The 20,982-nt window shown below is 37.9% G+C and overlaps 3 protein-coding genes across 4 annotated transcripts; all 3 read right to left on the reverse strand.

Moving 5' to 3' along the window:
- Positions 1–801: 801 nt before the first annotated feature.
- Positions 802–7,236, reverse strand: LOC127417612 (heterogeneous nuclear ribonucleoprotein A/B-like). Of its 2 annotated transcripts, XM_051657655.1 has the most exons (9): positions 7,122–7,236; positions 6,482–6,721; positions 5,958–6,126; positions 5,727–5,885; positions 4,578–4,733; positions 4,255–4,342; positions 1,969–2,148; positions 1,768–1,853; positions 802–1,484 (listed from the first exon to the last, which is right to left on the reverse strand). In XM_051657655.1, exons 2-8 carry the CDS (start codon positions 6,691–6,693, stop codon positions 1,783–1,785), a joined length of 1,035 nt encoding a protein of 344 aa, XP_051513615.1. In that variant the 5' UTR covers positions 6,694–6,721; positions 7,122–7,236; the 3' UTR covers positions 802–1,484; positions 1,768–1,782. The 2 variants fall into 2 exon arrangements, with proteins under 2 accessions (XP_051513615.1, XP_051513616.1); XM_051657656.1 differs by lacking the exon at positions 1,768–1,853.
- A 1,353-nt stretch (positions 7,237–8,589) lies between these two features.
- nme5 (NME/NM23 family member 5) lies at positions 8,590–12,721 on the reverse strand. Its single transcript, XM_051657667.1, has 5 exons — positions 12,357–12,721; positions 10,284–10,489; positions 9,871–9,971; positions 9,612–9,730; positions 8,590–8,788 (listed from the first exon to the last, which is right to left on the reverse strand). Exons 1-5 carry the CDS (start codon positions 12,498–12,500, stop codon positions 8,705–8,707), a joined length of 654 nt encoding a protein of 217 aa, XP_051513627.1. The 5' UTR covers positions 12,501–12,721; the 3' UTR covers positions 8,590–8,704.
- Positions 12,722–12,861: 140 nt separating this feature from the next.
- rack1 (receptor for activated C kinase 1) lies at positions 12,862–19,486 on the reverse strand. Its single transcript, XM_051657657.1, has 8 exons — positions 19,272–19,486; positions 18,785–18,956; positions 16,352–16,499; positions 15,587–15,682; positions 15,204–15,314; positions 13,617–13,757; positions 13,202–13,312; positions 12,862–12,968 (listed from the first exon to the last, which is right to left on the reverse strand). The coding sequence occupies exons 1-8, from the start codon at positions 19,378–19,380 to the stop codon at positions 12,903–12,905; spliced, it is 954 nt and encodes a 317-aa protein (XP_051513617.1). The 5' UTR covers positions 19,381–19,486; the 3' UTR covers positions 12,862–12,902.
- Positions 19,487–20,982: the final 1,496 nt, after the last annotated feature.

The raw sequence follows: 20,982 nt of genomic DNA on the forward strand, positions 1-20,982 counted from the left end.
TTAAATCCTAACCAGAACATTTGATGAACTGAGCAAAAGGTTTACCATACAAGCACTGTATTAGTCTCAGAAGTGCCACATTCATTTGAGACTTTAGTAAATTGAAAAAGGCACAGATAAGTAATGAGAGTCCATTCTTGAATATAGCTTGATATATTTTTTTACTTCCGATTTTGAATCCTCTGAAAATAAGCAGCATTATGATACAGAGAACACAATCACAGCTGCTGCTTTAACTAGAATTTCAACAAAAGCAGAAGTGAAATGTAAAAGATGCACAGGCTGCAGCATCTCCTAGGTTAAATTTGGAACAAGAATATGCCTTATCCAGGCGGTGTTCCAGAACAAATTATCACTATGAGGTTTGGGTACACCCTGGCAGTAGCAGTCTATGCAGTGACCTTTGGGATCTGGCCAGCAACCACTGTGTGTGTGTAAATCCCCCCTCATAGAGCGACTGAACTCTCTCAACCTTCAGTGACCTAGTTTTACAAATGACACTGTGTACATTTCTATCAGTTACTAAAGTCTTATTTCTTTAAACGCTAATCTCAGGGTTAGCGCACCTGAATGAGTTGAATAATTTTCCAGTTATTAATTACTGGTTAAGATTTAAGACTTACAAAGATTGCGTCATTGACAATTTTAGAGCAGAATGCAAGCAAAAATACTTCAAAGATTTTTTCAGCTGACAAATTTCCAGATATTTCCAGGTTTTCCATTAGTTTTGAAATACAGCAATGTTGCAGGTGTTGGTTCAGAAAGACAACTACATTACAAATATTAGACATACAATAGACATCTTAAAAACCAAGTTTATTTCTTGAAATTTGTCCACAACACTGGAGAAACGTGTTGCCAGTGTTTTGAGAAAGAATCCTGTTACAGTTACCTGTATGTTTAGAGGTATAGTTTACCACTATTATAGCCACTTTTAAATATCTAACAAGATGGGAGGAATCTCCTTAAAAGCAGTAGAGAGAAAATAGTCACCTAAGAACTTGCCACCTACAGAGTTCAATGGACAAGCTTACAATCTTTAAGAAATCCCTTTTCATTTCACCTCAAAGCCATGCAACTTTGCAACACAGAGCACAGGTGACAAACGGAAAATATATAATCTTGAACACCAAAGAAAAATTTACCAAAACGGTTTATTTTGAAAGCATTTTAGAGCTCTGAGTCTAGATGTTTTAAAGACAGCCAAGATGTAAAATTACAACCATACAACACATTAGATTCAAAAAGGTACCAAAAAGTACAGTAAAAAAAAACAAACAAAAAACACTTCCATCTCTGGAAATGTAAAAGGACAAAAAAAACATATATATAATAAAACAAAAGTGAAGTGACATTTGCTCCCCCCGTTCCTTATGTTTTCTGTACAAAATGAAGCAGAAGTCCAGACTCTGCCAACTTCCAAAAGTAAAAGACCCCAAATGTTCACTGTGACCAGATCACTGGTTCCTCTGAAGTTTTACGACCTTTAAAAAAGAGACAGCATCGTGATTTAGTGTGAATCTACACGTCCTAGAATTATGCAAAATGAAATGGAGATGGGGCCTATCCTGATCTAACACTACAGCCCTACTGGATCAGTGTTTGATGGCATAACATCACACCAAAAGATCGGATTTTCAGTCCCCCCCAATTTCTATCTGCCTTATAGTTGCTTGATAAATGGAGATGAATTGCGTTTCAAGAACATGTTAGAGTGACACAACCAATTTAACCTTACCATGAATGGTTAGAGAAATCAATGCATACCTGCACTACACATGATCAGTATGGCTTGTAGCTACTCTGGTGACCCCCACGTCTCGGAGTTTTTCCATAGCTTGTACTGCCCTGGTCTAGGGGGGTGAGAAAAAAAAAAGCAGAGAAAGGAACTTGAGACCCTTGTATTCACAAGAACCCAATGGAGGGGAGGGGAGGGGAGGGGGGGACCCACGGACAATCAACGCTTACTGTAGTCATATCCACCGCCGTAGCCATAGTAGCCTGCTGAGTAATCGTAGTTGCCGTAGCCTCCGTATCCACCGTAACCTTGCTGCCCGCCGTAGCCATAACCTTGGTTACCGTAACCTTGGTTACCATAGCCTTGGTTCCAATAGTTATTGTAGCCCTGATTCCAGTTCTGACCTTGGCCTAGAAAACAAAATATTACCCATTATTTCAAATAAACAGGCAATGTGCCATATTAAATGTTAACTGATATATGCAAGTGACTTATACAACTAATGCAAATGGATGTAAATTAAGCCTTGTAAGATCTGAGATCAGCCAATGTGCTTAAGGAATATTCAGAGTTCAATTCAAGTTAAGCTCAATCGACAGCATTTGTGGCATAATGTTGATTACCACAAAAATTAATTTCAACTAGTTCCTTCTTTCCTTAAAAAAAAAAAAAAAAGGGAAATCAAGGTTACAGTGAGGCACTTACAATAGAAGTGAATGGGGCCAATTTTTGGGGGGCTTAAAGGCAGAAATTTGAAGCTTAATTTTATAAAAGCACTTCCATTAATTATTCTGTTAAGACTCATTATTTTAGCTTTAGTCAATCAAATCTTTTTTACGGCCATTTTAGGTTTTAAGATGTTGTCATGGCAACAGAGTTGTAAAATTGGCTATAACTTTAGACAGAAAAGGTTAGTAAGTGATTCACACTAAAATCATGTTTACACACATCGTTTCAAAAGGTATAGACACAAGATGTAAACATTTACAGACTGGCCCCCATTCACTACCATTAAAAAGTATCTCACTGTAACCCTTCTTTTAAAGAACACTACCACAAATGTATTTCAACTCATCACCAAAGTGCCACAAATGCCATTGAGCTTAACTTATATTGAACCCCAATTTTTTTCTTTTCTTTAATAAGTGCTAGGTGAGCTTTTCCCATCATACAGCATTTGAAACAGGTTAACATGAAAAACTCCCCAAAGCTTTTGCACTTAATTTACACACAGATAAACAAGGGAAATGGTATTCATGTGGTTTCATTTTAAAGCTGATACAAAAGGTCTCACAATTAATATTTGACAGAGCTGGGTATTGATACAGATTTCCTGATTCAATTAGATTCCAATTCACAAGCTCTCGATTCGATTCAATATGGATTCATATGGGTTTACTTCAGTTATAATGTCCCTTTTGCTTACATAAAGATAACATCTCCCAGCTAATGCTGTTAATTATGCGGAGACCTTTTAACTAGGTTCATTAGGAAAATATTAATGTTACTAATTATATTTTATTACTTTTTCATCATTTGTCACATTTTGGCTTTTTAAAAATGAACAAATAAATGTATTCAATCAATAAGATATTATATTTCATATATTATTTGTTACATATTTATTGTTAAATTGCATAGTACAAATTATTTACAAGCATTTACATGGATTTGTTGAACACGTGCTAAAAGCGGTACTGTCTCTAACAAAAAACTGCACTTCTTTAAACAATGCCTTTAAATGAGCGCATGTTAACGAGACAGCCTACAGACTGAACACGTAATGCGTGCGCATGACGTCATCGTTTTCACAAATTCGTGTTTTTGTATGTTTACACGGAGACGATAATGGCATCATTTTCAAAAACTTGCACTTTGAAACCCGTTTTCAAAAGTTTGCGTTTTCAGGCCCCAAAACGCCGTTGTCGTGTAAACTAACAGCCAAAATGCATAAAAACTTTTCCGTTTTTAGTTGAAAACGTCCTGTAAACGGCCCCTAAGAATCAATATCATTCAAATAAGGATCACGAGGCACTGGAAAAACAATATTTTTACTCACCCCTATCTAGTTAATCTAGTTAAACTTTAGAAAGACTTCTGTATTTTTTTTCCCTCCCCAATTTGGCATGCCCAATTCCCAATGCGCTCTAAGTCCTCATGGTGGCGTAGTGACCCGCCTCAATCCGGGTGGTGGAGGACGAATCTCAGTTGCCTCCACGTCTGAGATCGTTAATCCGCACATCTTATCACGTGGCTTGTTGAGCGCGTTACTGCGGAGACGTAGTGTGTGGAGGCTTCACGCTATTCTCCGCAGCATCCACGCACAACTCACCACACGACTCGCCGAGAGCGAACCACATTACAGCGACCAAGAGGAGGTTACCCCATGTGACTCTACCCTCCCTAGCAACCGGGCCAATTTGGTTGCTTAGGAGACCTGGCTGGAGTCACTCAGCACGGACTTCTGTATTTAAAACTTTGAGTGGAGGGAGAAGTGTCTGTTCAGTAGTACTAACCTCCACGCCCCCTTCCTCGACCTCCAAAGCGGCCTCCATACTGCTGCTGCTGGTACACTTCCTTAGGTTGCGCAACCTTAATCTCACACTGAAAGAAAAAGTCAAGATTGAGCGACGAGTCATAAGTCATACCATGCAAAATCTTTGCACAAAACAACATCTTAAATAAAAATATGGACACTGACTACAAAATGTACAAAACTTAAATGTTGACAGTGTTCAAATTACAAACAGGTAGTGCTGTGTCCGATACTGAATGCATACAATCATGTAGATTTAGTACACATCAGTAAATTCAAGGTGGAATTCATGGGAACACTCACAAGGCCTTCTTTTCCATTTAAGTCCTTGGTTCCACTGACGTTGTGATATTTCTTCTCCAGAATTTTCTTGACAGCTTCTTCTTCCTTAAACGTAATGAAGACAAACCCTCTCCTCTTATTCGTCTTCGGATCCATTGGAAGCTCAATAGTCTCGATCTGCAATAAAATAAAGTAAGTTACAAATGTGTACACAAAAAAATAAATGACGTGTATATTTGAGTAAATAAGCAAGAGAGACCTGAAGAAATAAGAGCAGAAATGTCCAAAATAATAATAATAAACATACATGTGCAACTTTCCAACAAGGTAACATGAGTATTGTAATAATATTTTGATCTTTAATCCATTTAGTCATAAACAAGTGAACGCATATTACCAAGGCATGTCCATAAGGTGACAAATGCTTAAAGGGATATTTCACCCAAAAATGAAAATTCTCCCATCATTTACTCACCCTCATGCCATCACAGATGTGTATGACTGTATTTCTTCTGCAAAACACAAAGATTTTTAGAAGAATATTTCTGCTCTGTAGGTCCATACAATGCAAGTGAATGGTGACCAGACCTTTGTAACTCTAAAAATCACAAAAGGAAACAAAAGTAATCCATATGACTCCAGTGGTTTAATCCAGGTCTACAGAAACTATATGATACGTGTGGATGAGAAACAGAATTTAAGTCCTTTTTTTACCCTAAATCTCCACTTTTACATTCACTTTCAGATGTGAAAGGGAAACTAAACAGGCACCACATATAATTTTCAGATGTACAAAGTGAAAGTGGATATATTTAGAGTAAAAAAATGACATACATTTTGATCCATTTCTCACCCACACCTATTACATCACTTCTGAAGACATGGATTTAACCACTGGAGTCTTATGAATTATTTTATGTTTGCTGTATGTGATTTTTAGAGCTACAAAAGGTCTGATCATCATTCACTTGCATTGTATGGACCTACAGAGCGGAGATATTGTTAAAAAAAAAAAAAAAAAAAAATCTACGTTTATGTTCATCAGAAGAAAGAAAGTCACACATCTGGGATGGCATGACAGTGAGTAAATAATAAGAATTTTCATTTTTGGGTGAACTATCCCTTTAATATGAAACCTTAAGGTTTGAAAATCTAAAAACAATCTTATACCTCGCCAAAGGCACCAAAATACTCGCGAATCCTCTCTTCTGTAGTTTCAGGGTTCAGACCACCAACAAAGATCTTCTTCTGTGGTTCTTTTTTCATTGCCATCGCTTTCTTAGGGTCAATCTGACGTCCGTCCAGTCTGTGTTCGTTTTGTGCTAAAACCTGCAAAAGAAATACCGGTTATTCAGTATGCCATTGCCAAAGATTTCGCAGTTTAGGATTTCCCAAGCTTACCTTGTCTACACTAGCTGAATCTTTGAACAGAATAAACCCGAACCCTCTTGATCTTCCGGTGTTGGGGTCCATTTTGATGGTGCAGTCTGTCACCTCTCCGAATTTAGAGAAGTAATCTTTAAGATCCTTTTTACTAGTGTCCCAGCTGAGCCCCCCGACAAACATTTTCCTGAGGAATCAAGCAGAACACCGTGTGAACAGGGTATGACCAGAAGAGGGCGTGCTAGCACGGTTTCAATTTCCCCCTTTTCTTTCCCTCAAACAGGCTGCTGCTACTAATACTACTCTCTACAAATAAACTAACAGTGCAGGTGTACTTCAAAAATACATCTGACACTCATAACCTTTCGATAAAATTATATTTAGACGCTTAACATTAAATACCTTACATTTTCAGACCCCACTTTATGCTCAATTCCCCAAAGCGCCCATCCCCCCTCAAGCGACACATGGCGCCAACAAAGACGGAAAGGAACAAAGGATTTTGTGACCGTGCATTTAACACAACTATTACTGTAACATACCCCGCATCTTCTTCCCCTCTGCTCGCATCGATTTGCCCGCCGTCCGATGCACCATTTTGAGGGTCTTCGTCATTCCCGGCCGTTCCGTCGGCGCCGGCTTCTTCGTGCGCTCCGGCCTCCACCGCCTCGTACTGTCCGGCTCCGTTCAGATCCTCCTCGCCCTCGTGGCCGTTTTCCGAGGTCTCCATATACTGCTGCTCGGCGTCTGACATGATGGTAGTTTAATGTGAAAACCTAAAACTGAAGAGAGATCGAAATGGTTACGAAAAGAAGGGTCTTACGTAACGCAATGGGCCGTGCATTTGCTCCACCATTTTGAAAAGCGGCGCTTGCATTTTCATACGCAACACGGATGGAACGCGAAGGGTTACAAAAATAACAGAACGCATTCCGCAGACGTTAAAATGGCAAATTCGAACAACGGCTGCAAAGAGAATTGATACATTGTAGCGCGCTGCGCTGCACAAAGCTCGTGCGTCGCTCGTAGCAGCCCATGCCGCTTCTTTTCAATTACGCAATTTTTATTTATACATTTACAGTTTTACTCTCCTACAACTCGCTTATTAGTACATATAAGGGTTACCTAAATGAAATATACGCGTTCGGGTTAGTAAATAATGCTTTGCTTGTAAATACTTACCTTAAAAGCAGCAATCTGTCTTGAAAAGTGTCCGTGGATTGCTTTCCCGGTTTGGGCCCTTCCTTATTGCGCCGACCAGTGGTTGCTGTTATATTACTGGTCGGAACATAAAGAACTTTGAGTATGGGGGCATTTTATTGGATGTCTTGAAATGCCTATCATTCAAACGGCCAATCAGATGTGCCCTTCACGCGTCACAGAAATCCTCCCCCAAACGCGCTTCATCTGAACCTCTGTGTTGAGTGGGGGGAAGAACTCTTTGTTCTTGTTTGGTTTCTAAACAACTTGTTTTCTTTTTAAATGAAATGTTGAAGTATGTGATTTCACAGCGGACACAAAAAACGATGCAAAAGCCATTCGTAGATGGGGTTTTATTCCGCATGCTTTAGCAAGTTTGTAATATGATGCTAAACAATTACAATAGGCCGTTGTTTCATTTGAAGTGTTACATTCATATTGTTGAGATAAAAACAAACGGTGCTCAATCCATTCAGTTCTTCACCTTCAACACTGGATGCAGGTAGAATATTAATGTATTGCCATCAGAACAATATAGAATCTAATATAATAATCTAACAAACTATTCCGATGCAATATGGAGATGTTAAAAATGCCTCAATGCTCCTTTCATGATACTATTTTAAAGGATACTGTGAATTTGCAATATGTTCTTATATTTATATTAACTAAAAAAGACTGTAAAATTGTGTTGTAATTAAAGGAATAGTTTACACTAAATGAAAATTATCTCATTATTTACTCACCCTCATGCCATCCCAGATATGTATTACTTTATTTCTTCTGCAGAACACAAATGAAAATTTTTATAAGAATATCTCAGCTCTGTAGGTCCATACAATGCAAGTGAATGATGACCAGAACTTTGAAGCTCCAAAAAGCACATAAATGCAGCATAAAAGTAATCCAGATGACTCCAGTATTAAAATCCATGTCTTCAGAAGTGATATGATAATGTGGGTGAGAAACAGATCAATACTGAAGACCTTTTTAACTATAAATCTCCACTTTCACTTTCATTTCCACATTCTTTTATTTTTTGGCAATTCGCATTATCCATGCATGTCACCACCTATTGTTTGAGGCTGGTCAAAGGTGGAGATTGATAGTTACAAAAGGACTTCAATATTGATCTGTTTCTCACCCACATTTATCAAATCGCTTCTGAAGACATGGATTAAACCACTGAAGTCGTATGGATTATTTTTATGCTGGTTTTATGTGCTTCTTGGAGCTTCCAAGTTCTGGCCACCATTCACTTGCATTGTATGGACCTACAGAGTTGTAATGTTCTTCTGAAAATCTTCATTTGTGTTCAGCAGAAGAAAGAAAGTCACACACCTGGGATGGCATGAGGGTGAGTAAATGATGAGAGCATTTTCATTTTTGGGCAAACTTTCCCTTTATTAACATTTAGATTGCACAATGAAATAAATAATGGAAAAAAAACTAGTTTATAAAAACACTTTTATTTCCTAAAGCCATTCAGATCATATGAAGAATATGACATAAATAGACTCAGACAGTAACTATTTGCTTGAAAAATTACTGTCTTTTTTTGTAAATCATGCTGCTGCTTCTACTACAGTTCCATCAGATATTTTGGGTTTATTAGGGTTATTTTGTAACAGCCAATCAGCAAGCCATGTCTGTAAAAAAAAGAAAAACGAATACAGTGCAAAGTAAATTAATAAATAGTATTTAATAAAAGGAACAGCTCACCCAAAAATCATAAAATCATATACTAACCCTTATGCTTTCTTCTGCAGAACAAAAACTAAGATTTTGTTGTGTGTTTGTCCATACAACGTAAGTCAATGGGGTCTAAAACGTTCAAGCTCTGTAAAGCACATAAAGGCAGCATAAAGGTAATCCATACAACTTGAGTGGTTCCATGTCTTCTGAAGCAATACAATCGGTTTTGTGTGAGAAACAGACCAAAATATAACTCCTTTTTACTATAAATCTTGACATCTGCAGTCTTCTAGGCACGATTATGATTGAAAGCTCGATTACACTTCCTCGTGCTTGATGCATGCGCAGAGCCTGTGTACACCGCTCTGCACACGCGTCTAGCTTGAGGAATTGTAATCGATCTTCAAATCGAAACTGATTGTATCGCTTCAGAAGACATGGAACCACTCGAGTTGTATGGATTACCTTTATGTTGCCTTTATGTGCTTTACAGAGCTTGAAAATTTTGGACCCCACTGACTTACATTGTTTTAAACCTCATGAGTCATCTCGATGAAAAAACTCATATTCATTTGTGTTCCGCAGAAAAAATAAAGTCATGCGAGTTTGAGTCGGCATAAGGGTGGGTGAGTAAATGATAAGTGAATTATCATTTTTTGTGTGAAATATTGCTTTAAAACAAGGATGTCAAAGAAGAAAGGAAATTGGCATAACTGTTTTAAGATCTCCAGTAAATTGTAATATTGTTCAGCAAAGCGGAGTAAGAATTACACTTACAAAAGGATCAGCTGGTTTCCTCTTGCACAGCTCTGTCAGTCCAGTGAGAAGTGTTGGGCTGACGTACTGGCTCAGGTAATCTTTGGCGGCATCTCCCAACGGAATGGGTTCAATCACAGCTGAAAATTAGTTGACAAATTGGGAGAAAAAAAATAACAATTTTAATAAATTTTTAGTATGCATTCAAATCCTATCCATGGAAGACAATCGTTCTTTTAATAACATAATGAGGGTGATGTAGAGGGTTTGCTTCACTCACAGTTGGGAAAAAAGAATCTGATCTCCCTCTCAGCTGCAGAGAAGGATTCACTGCCGTGCACAGCATTCCGAAGATCACACGTGCCAAATCTCGCTCTCAGACTGATAATAACCGACAGTCAGACAGTTAATATTCAGTCAAAAGTATTTTCCAGAAGAGGAAAGAAACTCAAAAACAATTTATATCGAGTACTAGAATAGCACAATGCGTAGAACATGACAGATTACGGATTGAATGTAAACTTGATTTTAAAACCTTTGACCTGAAAAGCATAGTCGACTTGGAAATGCAAAGGATATTAGTTGTTGCTACAGTACTTGAAAATGTAGCTGCACAAGTTTGCCGTTTCATTCATCAAACCACCTGCCTAGAGAGACAGAGAGGATTCATCCAAATTAAATGTCTTTCATTACCAGTCAGGATGTGTCTCTCTGGCCTTTATGCTGTTGACTGGTCCCATTATAGCTTTCCAGGTGGCAACAGCCTGCTGTCTGGCCAGTGCTAGAGCAACAACCGGTCCAGAGCTCATGAAGGCAGTCAGATGGGGGAAAAACAGCTTCCCATAATGCTCAATGTAAAAGTCACTGCACTGCTCGGGACTCAGCTGAAGCCTTCGCTTCTGTCACATGAGAAAAATGACAATGATAAACACATAAGGAGAATTCAAATACAGTATATGACATACTTGCCATCTTTTTGTTCGACTGCTGTGCACTTAAGTGTGCACAAACATGAGTATTTGGTTGGAGCTTAAATATGTAAAAAAAAAAAAAAAAAAAAAACATTACTGAGGCATAACCTTATTTACTCAACATATATTTTTAGCCTACTTTTATGATTAATGCATTTCAATTTCATGACAAAATTATTGTCTGTCTCTCAGATTATATGGTGACAAATGTTTGTGGTGTAAATGGATGGCTCACATGAAATTTCCAAGGAGGACTAACTGAACAGACAGCAGTATGGCATGCTGTTCTTTATCTAGAATTATTTGTTTTTCTTATATCTGAAAATGTTACATGATTATTATACCTGCAGTTTTATGATCATATTATTTGAGGGACTAGATGGGACATTTATACTTTTAGAAATTAAAGGAATATTTGGGCCTCAATTTGTGGCATAATGTTAATTACCATGAAAGAAATTCATTAGTCCCTCCTTTTCTTTTATATATATATATATAGGCAGAAATGTGAAGCTAATAATTTTATAAAAGCACTTAATTAATCCTTCTGTTAAAACTCATGTATTATTTGAGATGTAAAGTTAGTCATGTACCGTGATTACAGTGTTTACTTCGTCATGGCAACAAAGTTGTAAAATTGGATATAACTTTACACAGAAAAGGTTAGTGATTTTTTTCACACTAAAACCATGTTAACACACATTGTTTAAATGTTGCAGCTTTACTTTTGAAACAGTGAATATTTTAATGTTTCCCGTCTCACTGTAACCCAGATTTCAACTTTTTTCTTTCTTTTTTAAATTAAAATAAAAAGTAGGTACAAATCGAAATAAACTACGGTAATCAACATTATGCCAGAAATGCTCTCTATTGACCTTATATTTCACCCAAAAATGAAAATTCTCTCATCATTTACTCACCCTCATGCCATCCCAGATGTGTATGAATTTCTTTCTTCTGCAGAACACAAAGATTTTTAGGGGAATATTCGTCTCTGTATGTCCATACAATGCAAGTGAATGGGTGCCAACATTTCTACACTCCAAAAATCACAAAGGAAGCATAAAAGTAATCCACACGACAGTGTTTTAATCTATATTTTCAGAAATGATATGATAGGTGTGAGTGAGAAACAGATCAATATTTTAGTCATGTTTTTAACATAAATTCTCCCTACCCAGTATGTGGAAATATGCATGAAGGATGTGAATCACCAAAAACACAAAAAGAACAACGTGAAAGTGATCCATTGTTTTTCACCCACACCTATCACATCACTTCCGGAGATATAGATTTAACCACTGGAGACATATGGATTACTTTTATGCTGATTTATGTTATTTGTAGAGCTTCAAAGTTCTGGTCACCATTCACTTGTATTGTATGGACTGACAGAGCTGAAATATTGTTCTAAAAATCTTAATTTGTGTTCAGCAGAAGAAAGAAAGGCAAACACATCTGGGATGGCATGAGGATGAGTAAATGATGAGAGAATTTTCATTTTTGGGTGAACTATCCCTTTAACTCGTATTTAACCCAAAATATTCCTATACATTTATTATTTGTAATTTAATAGCCTAATGACCAGTTACATCACCTATAAAAAACACATTCCCTTAGACGATTTAAATATCTAACATCTTAATATTAAATAAAAGAATAAGTCCATAGCAGTTCAGTTGTTAACTAACCAGTCAAGAGTCTCTCCAGTAGCAAACCACCATTAAATACAGAGAATATCGTTTATCTAGCCAACAAACACCCGTTACCTTCTTAAATGCAGAAGTATTTTTACCTGCAGGATTGAAAATCCACTTTGAAGAATACTGTCCTCGATCTCATCAGCTTTATGGACGGCATCAGGTTTGATTAAAGCCAAAGTTCTCTCCACGAAGATACGAGGCGCAGACATCATCTTTTCACGATTATCCTCGTCCATAACGTTTAATCAGCAGGCATTAGTGCAGTCACTCTCGCTGATTAAATGCGAGCATACATAAGGCACTTCTCTAATTATTCTGAAGACGCAAATATTTTCAGAGGTCTACCTACCAGAGAACAGACGCAATTAATAATTGTGCTCAACTAAAGCGTTTGAGTCCGGTTTCTGGTGGCCTGGTTGCTAGGTTACCATGCAAACCAATGAAGCCTATGGCGCCATCTAGTGGCTGTAAGAGCAGTTGCACGCCTTCAGGATTTGCATAGATTATGGTTTCAGAAGAGATCCCTTACACTCTCATCATGAGACAACCAAAAGTTACAACTTGAGAAACTGAGTGAAATGAATAAGTCAATTCTAGTTCTTTTTAAAACATTTTATTCAGACATTAGAAAAAGGCATCTATCTGGTTCCAATGGTCACCTGCCACACTCTGATCAGATTATCAGTGTAGCCAGCAAACAGAGTCTGTGAAGAAAGACAACATAAACAGGAATTACTCCTAAAACAGACAATGCTTCAGAATTCCTTGATTTAAAAGCATCGTACGGTCCCCCTCATAATTGCAGGACTGTCAGCATAGGTTTCAGATGTTAAAAAGTGATTGGACATAATCAACGGGGGCACGCTGGTCAAACAAGCAATGCAAAGAATAGCAGGTACTCATTCCTGGCAGAAAAATTAATTGCTTTGAAACCTACCTGTCCATCAGCAGACCAGGCCAGAGAAGTGCACTGAGGCGGTTCAGCCTTGCTGTTGGTGGTGATGATGTCCTGTTTCAACTCATCAACAATGATCTTGCCCTCCAGATCCTGTCAAGAGAGTACAGTCAGCTCTGCTACAGTAGTACACAAGTGCTTGATGGGTCAAGCTGGGAGTTCTCAGAAACAGCCTCTTGTATCATCAGAGTTACAGAAGACATTAGAGTTTCATCACTGAATCCTGCACACTGACATTACGGTGTCTAAACATACAAGATAAGGCTCTTCCTTTACACTGGAACCTGCAGATTCTTGTTCTTTGATGTTAGATGTGTGATACTCATACAAAAACTATTTAGCTTGTGAAAGTTCAGTCTTATCATCTTATATCGTTATGTGGTGTATGTGAACTTACCCAAATCTTGATGCTGGGTCCAGTGGCAGCACACAGCCAGTAACGGTTAGGGCTGAAGCAAAGGGCGTTGATGGTGTCACCGCCATCCAGGGTGTAGAGGTGCTTGCCCTCATTCAGATCCCACAGCATGGCCTGCCCATCCTGAAACAGCACAGCTGTCAGAACATACAAAATCTCAAAAATGGGATTTCTCTTAAAGAATTAAAGGGATAGTTCACCTAAAAATGAAAATTCTCTCATCATTTACTCACCCTCATTCCATCCCAGATGTGACTTTCTTCTGCTGAACAAAGATTTTTAGAGGAACATCTCAGCTCTGTAGGTTCATACAATAAAAGTGAATGGTGACCATAACTGTGAAGATCCAAAAAGCATATAAAGGCAGCATAAAAGTAATTCATATGACTTGAGATGTTTAATCCATGTCTTCTGAAGGGATATGATGGGCGTGGGTGAGAAGAGACCAAAATATAACCCCTTTTTCCCTCAATATAAATCTTGACAACAGTCTTCTCGGTGATCATGATTTTAAGGTCGATTACACTTCCTACAGTGCCATCTAGCACTCTGCGCATGCGTTAAGCACTAAGATGTGTAATCGAGCTTGAAATCATGATCGTGCCTAGAGACGGCAATGGTAAGATGTACTGTGAAAAAATAATTTTTTGGTTTGTTCTCATCCAAATCAGATAACTTCAGAAGACATTTATTACACCTCTGGAGTAATATGGATTACTTTTATGCTGCGTGTGTGATTCTTGGAGCTACAAAAGTCTGGTCACCATTCACTTGTATTGTATGGACCAACAGAGCTGAGATATTCTTCTATACATCTTCATTTGTGTTCTGTAGAAGAAAGTCACATCTGGGATGGCATGAGGGTGAGTAAATGAGAGAATTTTCATTTTTGGGTGAACTATCCCTTTAAGAAAAATAAATAGCATTTGTGACAATGTTGAGTTCCACAAAACAACTGACTCGGCCATAATAAAAAGAAGAAAAAAAAGCCACAGTTACAGTGGGACACTTACAATGGAAGTAAATGGGGCCAGTCCATAAATGCTAAAACACAGTTTCAATAGCAAAGCCAAAATATGAAAACATTATATAACATTAAAACGTTGTTGTCATAACAACGAAAGCCTATATTCACAGTATTGGCTACAACTTCACATAGAAAAGATTAGTAAGTGATTTTACACACATTGTTTATGTCTTGTGGTTATACTTTTGAAACGGTGAGTATTTTAATGTTTATTAATTGGCCCCGTTCACTTCCATTGTAAGTGTCTCACTGTAACCACAATTTTTAATTAAAAAAAAAAAAAAAAAAAAAAAAAAAGGGCAAGTCAATTTTTGCTGTAATCAACATTATGCCACAAATGCTGTTGACTGAACATATTAAATGCAGAATATTCCTTTTGATATTTTATTGTGTTCAAAAACAGCCTCTATCATCAGAGTGATGCAGATGGCATTAAAGTTTCATCATCTTTAACACAGGCCCTTTCATGGTTCTTCGCTCTACATAATGCTGCCGCTAAGCTGTTACCTGCAGTGATACCCAACTACAGAATGACAAGTTACCTTCCCACCAGAAGCGCACAAAGAACCATCAGGAGACACGGTCACTGTGTTTAGGAATCCAGTGTGGCCAATGTGGTTGGTCTTCAGCTTGCAGTTAGCAAGATTCCATACCTATCACAAACATATACACAAATCAAATACAAGATCTTAGGACTCTGCATTATCAAACAACCAACTGAATCATGCAAGTCGTCCCGACTAAACTGTTCACTTGCACGTTAATAGTCTCAACCCCTCTACCCATCATAATTGCAGGACTTGTCTTCAGAGCTCGAGAGCTCAGACAAGAACAACGTGGATTTCTATAATCACCGGGTAAAGTTACTACAACATACCAAATACAAACGGAGCAACAGGGGCTCTGTGAAAAGTAGGGGTCTCACCTTGACCATTTTGTCCCAGCCACAAGACACAATGATGGGGTTGCTGCTGTTGGGGGAGAAACGAACGCAGGACACCCACTCGGTGTGGCTGTCATCCTGTGGAGAGGGACAAACATCAAAATAAAAGGGATTCAGAACAGCTACTCAAACACTAAACATTATAGGCAAGTGTCCTGGTTTATATTCAAGGAATGTACAATAAAAATAAATAATAAAAGCTGAGTTACAGTGAGGCACTTACAATGGAAGTGAATGGGGCCAGTCCATAAATATTAAAAGACTCACCGTTTCAAAAGTATAGCCACAAGATGTAAACGGTGCACGTTAACATGATTTTAGTGATACAATCACTTACTAAACTTTATGCATTAAGTTATATCCAATATTACAACCCTGTAGTTTCAGTATTGGCTATAACTTTACACAGAAAAGGTTAATAATTGATTTTATCACACTAAAATCATGTTAACACGTTTATGACTTGACTATACTTTTCAAACAATGAGTATTTTAACATTTACGGACTGGCCTCATTCACTTCCTTTGTAAGTGCCTTCCTGTAACAGTAATTGTAATTGTAAAACAGTAATTTTTGTGGTAATCGACATTATGCCACAAATGCTGTCGACTGAGCTTAACTTGTATTGAACCTGGAATATTCCTTTTAACTGCTCTATTTCCTCAAAGTGTCCACTCATGAGCATAAGCATTTATGACTTCATGACACTCTTCCTGTTCCATGATGATATGATTTTGGAGGTGTACCTGGATGGTGTACTTGCAGACTCCCAGAGTGTTCCACAGCTTGATGGTCTTGTCTCTGGATCCAGACACAATCTGACGGTTGTCTGCAGAGAAAGCCACACTCAGAACATCCTTGGTGTGTCCAACAAAGCGGCGGGTCGTTGTGCCACTATAATAAGAAAAGAATATGCACAAAAATGAAGACGAGTGGATCTGACAACCAATTCAAATTCACAGCTCTGGAAAAAATTGAGACCACTGCAAAATGATCAGTTTCTCTGGATTTATTATAGGTATGTGTTTGAGTAAAATGAATATTGTTGTTTTATTCTATAAAGTTCTGACAACATTTCTCCCAAATTCCAAATAAAAATATTGTCATTTAGAGAATTTATTTGCAGAAAATGACAAAAAAGATGATGTGTTTTCATCACCGATCCTCCATCTGGTCGTCTAATGGTTATACGGAGACCTGGAGAGGCCTTCAAGCCAGTGTCTCGCAACCACTGTGAAATCTGGTGGAGGATCGGTGATGATCTGGGGGTGCTTCAGCAAGGCTGGAATCGGGCAGATTGGTCTTTGTGAAGGATGCATGAATTAAGCCACAAACAAGGTTATCCTGGAAGAAAACTTGCTTCCTTCTGCTCTGACAATGTTCCCCAACTCTGAGGATTGGTTTTCCAGCAGGACAATGCTCCATGCCACACAGCCAGGTCAATCAATGTGTGGATGGAGGACCACCAGATCAAGACCCTGTTATGGCCACCCCAATCTCCAGACCTGAACCCCATTGAAAACTCTGGAATATGATCAAGAGGAAGATGAATGGTCACAAGCCATCAAACAAAGCTGAGCTGCTTGAATTTTTGCACCAGGAGTGGCATAAAGTCACCCAACAGCAATATGAAAGACTGGTAGAGAGCATGCCAAGATGCATGAAAGCTGTGATTGAAAATCAGGGTTATTCCACCAAATATTCATTTCTGAACTCTTCCTAAGTTAAAACATTAGTATTGTGTTGTTTAAAAATGAATATGAACTTGTTTTCTTTGCATTATTCAAGGTCTGAAAACACGTCATCTTTTTTGTTATTTTGACCAGTTGTCATTTTCTGCAAAGAAATGCTCTAAATGACAATATTTTTATTTGGAATTTGGGAGAAATGTTGTCAGTACTTTATAGAATAAAAGTTTTCATTTTACTCAAACACATACCTATAAATAATAAATCCATAATCTTGCAGTGGTCTCTAATTTTTTCCCAGAGCTGTATATCATGGCAACAAGTTGTAACAATGAATATAACTTCATACAAATAAGATTTACGTCTTGTGGCTATACTTTTTAGTGTTTATGCACTGGCCCCATTCACTTCCATTGTAAGTGCATACTGTAACCACATTTTTTGCCAATTTTTTTCCTTTAAATAAGGGATGTCAAAGTTACTTTTTTTGTGGTAATCAACATTATGCCACAAATGCTGTTTTTTGAGCTTAACTTGCATTGAACCGAATATTCCTTTAAATCACAACTGTTCTGGCCCAATACTCACAAGACCAAAGTCAGTTTCAAATAAAGGTCAAAAGTCATTTTAAGTTCAGAAACAGCCTCTTTATCATCACAATGACACAGATAGCATTTGAGTTTCATCACCACTTAAACAAATGGATAAAGGGATAGTTCACCCAAAAATGAAAATTCTCATCATTTACTCACCCTCATGATATCCCACGTGTATGAATTTCTTCAGCTGAACACAAATTAAGATTTTTAGAAGAATATTTCAGTTCTGTAGGTCCATACAATGCAAATGAATTGTGTACAGAACTTTGAAGTTCCAAAAAGCACATAAATGCATCATAAAAGTAATCCATACAACTCCAGTGGTTTAATCCATGTCTTCTAAAGAAATATGATAGGTGTAGGTATGAGAACCTTGAACTATTAGTCTTTGCTTCTGGCCAGACATCCTATGACCGTCAACGAGAGGGTCGAGTTCACGTGGCTTCTCTTATCACGCTAGCTTGTTCGCATGTTCACGTGAGAACTGACGCGCATGAAAAAATATGGAAAGAAAAAACTGACACAAATCTATAGCAAAACTAATGAAGCTTCTGTACAGCTTTCCTCCACCTCATATCACTTCTGAAGACATGGATTAAACCACTGGAGTCGTATGGGTTACTTTTATGATGCATTTATGTGCTTTTTGGGGCTTCAAAATCTGGTCACCACTCACTTGGATTGCATGAACCTGTAGAGCTGAAATATTCTTCTAACAATCTTTGTGTTCTGCTGAAGAAAATCAGTCATACACATCTGGGATGGCATGACGGTGAGTAAATGATGAGAATTTTCATTTTTGGGTGAATTATCCCTTTAACTTGGGTAACAGCTGACCACATTTTGAGCGACAGATGACACTGAACCACACAAGCCTCCCCAAAACACTCACGTTGTCAGATCCCACAGTCGCAGGGTGCCGTCCCAGGAGCCTGATAAGGCGAATTGCCCATCGGATGAGATGACAACGTCACTCACAAAGTGAGAGTGACCCTTCAGGGCACGCTGTGGGATGCCATAGTTGGTCTCATCACGGGTCAGCTTCCACATTATGACGCTCTTGTCTGCAAGGTGGACAACACAGATTACATCACTGACCATTTACAACAGTATCTGCATAAGATGCCCCATATACAGGATGGTTTCCTTGCACACTATATTGGAAACACTGGCTACTAACTTACACTACTGCTGTCCTGTGAGCCTCAATTATTAATATAAAGCACTCTATGTTACCTACACTAGTCTCTACATGACCTCTAGTGCAAATATATGAGTTTAGTCCAAAGCTAGGCTGTATCTCTATTGTGCTGTATAAACTGAAGGACTCATGTAGGCGGGTACTCGCTGGGCTCCGGCGCGGCTCTCTGGGCACTTACCCCGGGACGCGGATAGGATCATGTCGGGGAACTGGGGTGTGGTGGCGATTTGAGTGACCCATCCACTGTGACCCTTCAGGGTACCCCTTACTGTCATCTGCTCGGACATTTTGGCGCAGAATAGATTCACCTATAAAGGTGGATGGAGTTGGATTTTGTCGGAGGGCCGAGACCTCCTATATCTCCCACACTGTGGCAAGAGGAAAAGGAAGCGCCACACCGGAAGCAAAATTATTAAGGGCCGTTTGTCTTCTTCATGTCGAGTTTTGGTGTGTGATTCATAATGCGAACAGCTTACCGCCACCTACTGTACACATAAGAAAACACTTTAAAGGTCAAATCATCGCAACCTTTTTTCCTGTCACATACTTGTTTAGATTGTCATATTTTAAGAAATGGTAATAAAGTAAGTTAATAACTTGGAAACTTAAGTATTAACTGAAAAACATGAAAAGTGTTTAAAAGTCGCTTAAATAATGTTATGCTGTATGTTTTTTCACAACATTACAAGACACATACAATCAGAGTGTAAATACAAAGTAAAAGCAAATACAAATAAAAAAAGACATAAGAAAGATACATCGAAATCGTTGAAATAGTCTTCCTGGCTTTTGTGTGTGTGTGTGTGTGTGTGTGTGTGGAAATTTTATAGACTTTAAATAAAAAACAAATGCTGTTTTAATGCTCAATTGAATATGATATATGACTATAACATTTTCCTAGTAACAAAAGCATATCAATAATATAAAATAATAATAATAATATTTTCATTCACAGAAACTGACACACCTCACGCTAAAAAGGAGATGAACAAGGACATAAAAAAATCAAATGGATAGTATTAACAGTTTTTTTAAATAATTGTTACAAATCGATGTCCAGATGAAATTGTTCCGATGTGGGTTTCTGGACACAGGACATCATTATGATATGACAAATTGTTTTGTTTTATTTTTTTATTATTGATTTATTTGTGCACACACACACACACACACACACACACACACACACACACACACACACAAACTTGTTTTTATATCATTGTGGTGACTCTCCATAGACTTCCATGAATTTTATACAGATCTAACGATACTTTCTATCCCCTAAACCTAACCCTCACAGAAACCTTTTTGCATTTTCAAAAAAACATCGTTTAGTATGTTTAATAAGCCATTTCCCTCGTGGGGACCACTGGCTGGCCTCACAATGTAGGTGATCTCAGGTTTTACTATCCTTGTGGGGTCATTTGGTCCCCACAGTGTAGTATAAACATGTACACACACACACACACACACACACACACACACACACACGCACTATGCAGATCGTATATTCACAAATGCACATTTTCGAATTGTAAGCCTATCTATCTGGTATTCTTAAAATAATTTAAACATTATTTGAATACTATATCACTTTCGGTTAACAAAAAAGCAATCAGAACATTTGTTTAGGATTTAATTTATTCTCTGTATTGGAATTGTAAACTCTTAATTTATCTGCCCTCTTTTCCTTTTTCTCTTCTGTCTTTTCTTTTTTTTCTTCCTTTTGTTGGTTAAGTTATGATGTTAATTATTGTTATATGTTTCAATTAAGCAAAAAAAAAAAAAAAAAAAAAAAAAGCGCACACACACGCACACATACGCACACACGCGCTCGCGCACGCACAGCACGCGCTCACACACACAAATAAATAGATAAAACGTGTCAT

The sequence above is a fragment of the Myxocyprinus asiaticus genome, chromosome 27 (genome assembly GCF_019703515.2).
Source record: "Myxocyprinus asiaticus isolate MX2 ecotype Aquarium Trade chromosome 27, UBuf_Myxa_2, whole genome shotgun sequence".
Classification (NCBI taxonomy): domain Eukaryota; kingdom Metazoa; phylum Chordata; class Actinopteri; order Cypriniformes; family Catostomidae; genus Myxocyprinus; species Myxocyprinus asiaticus.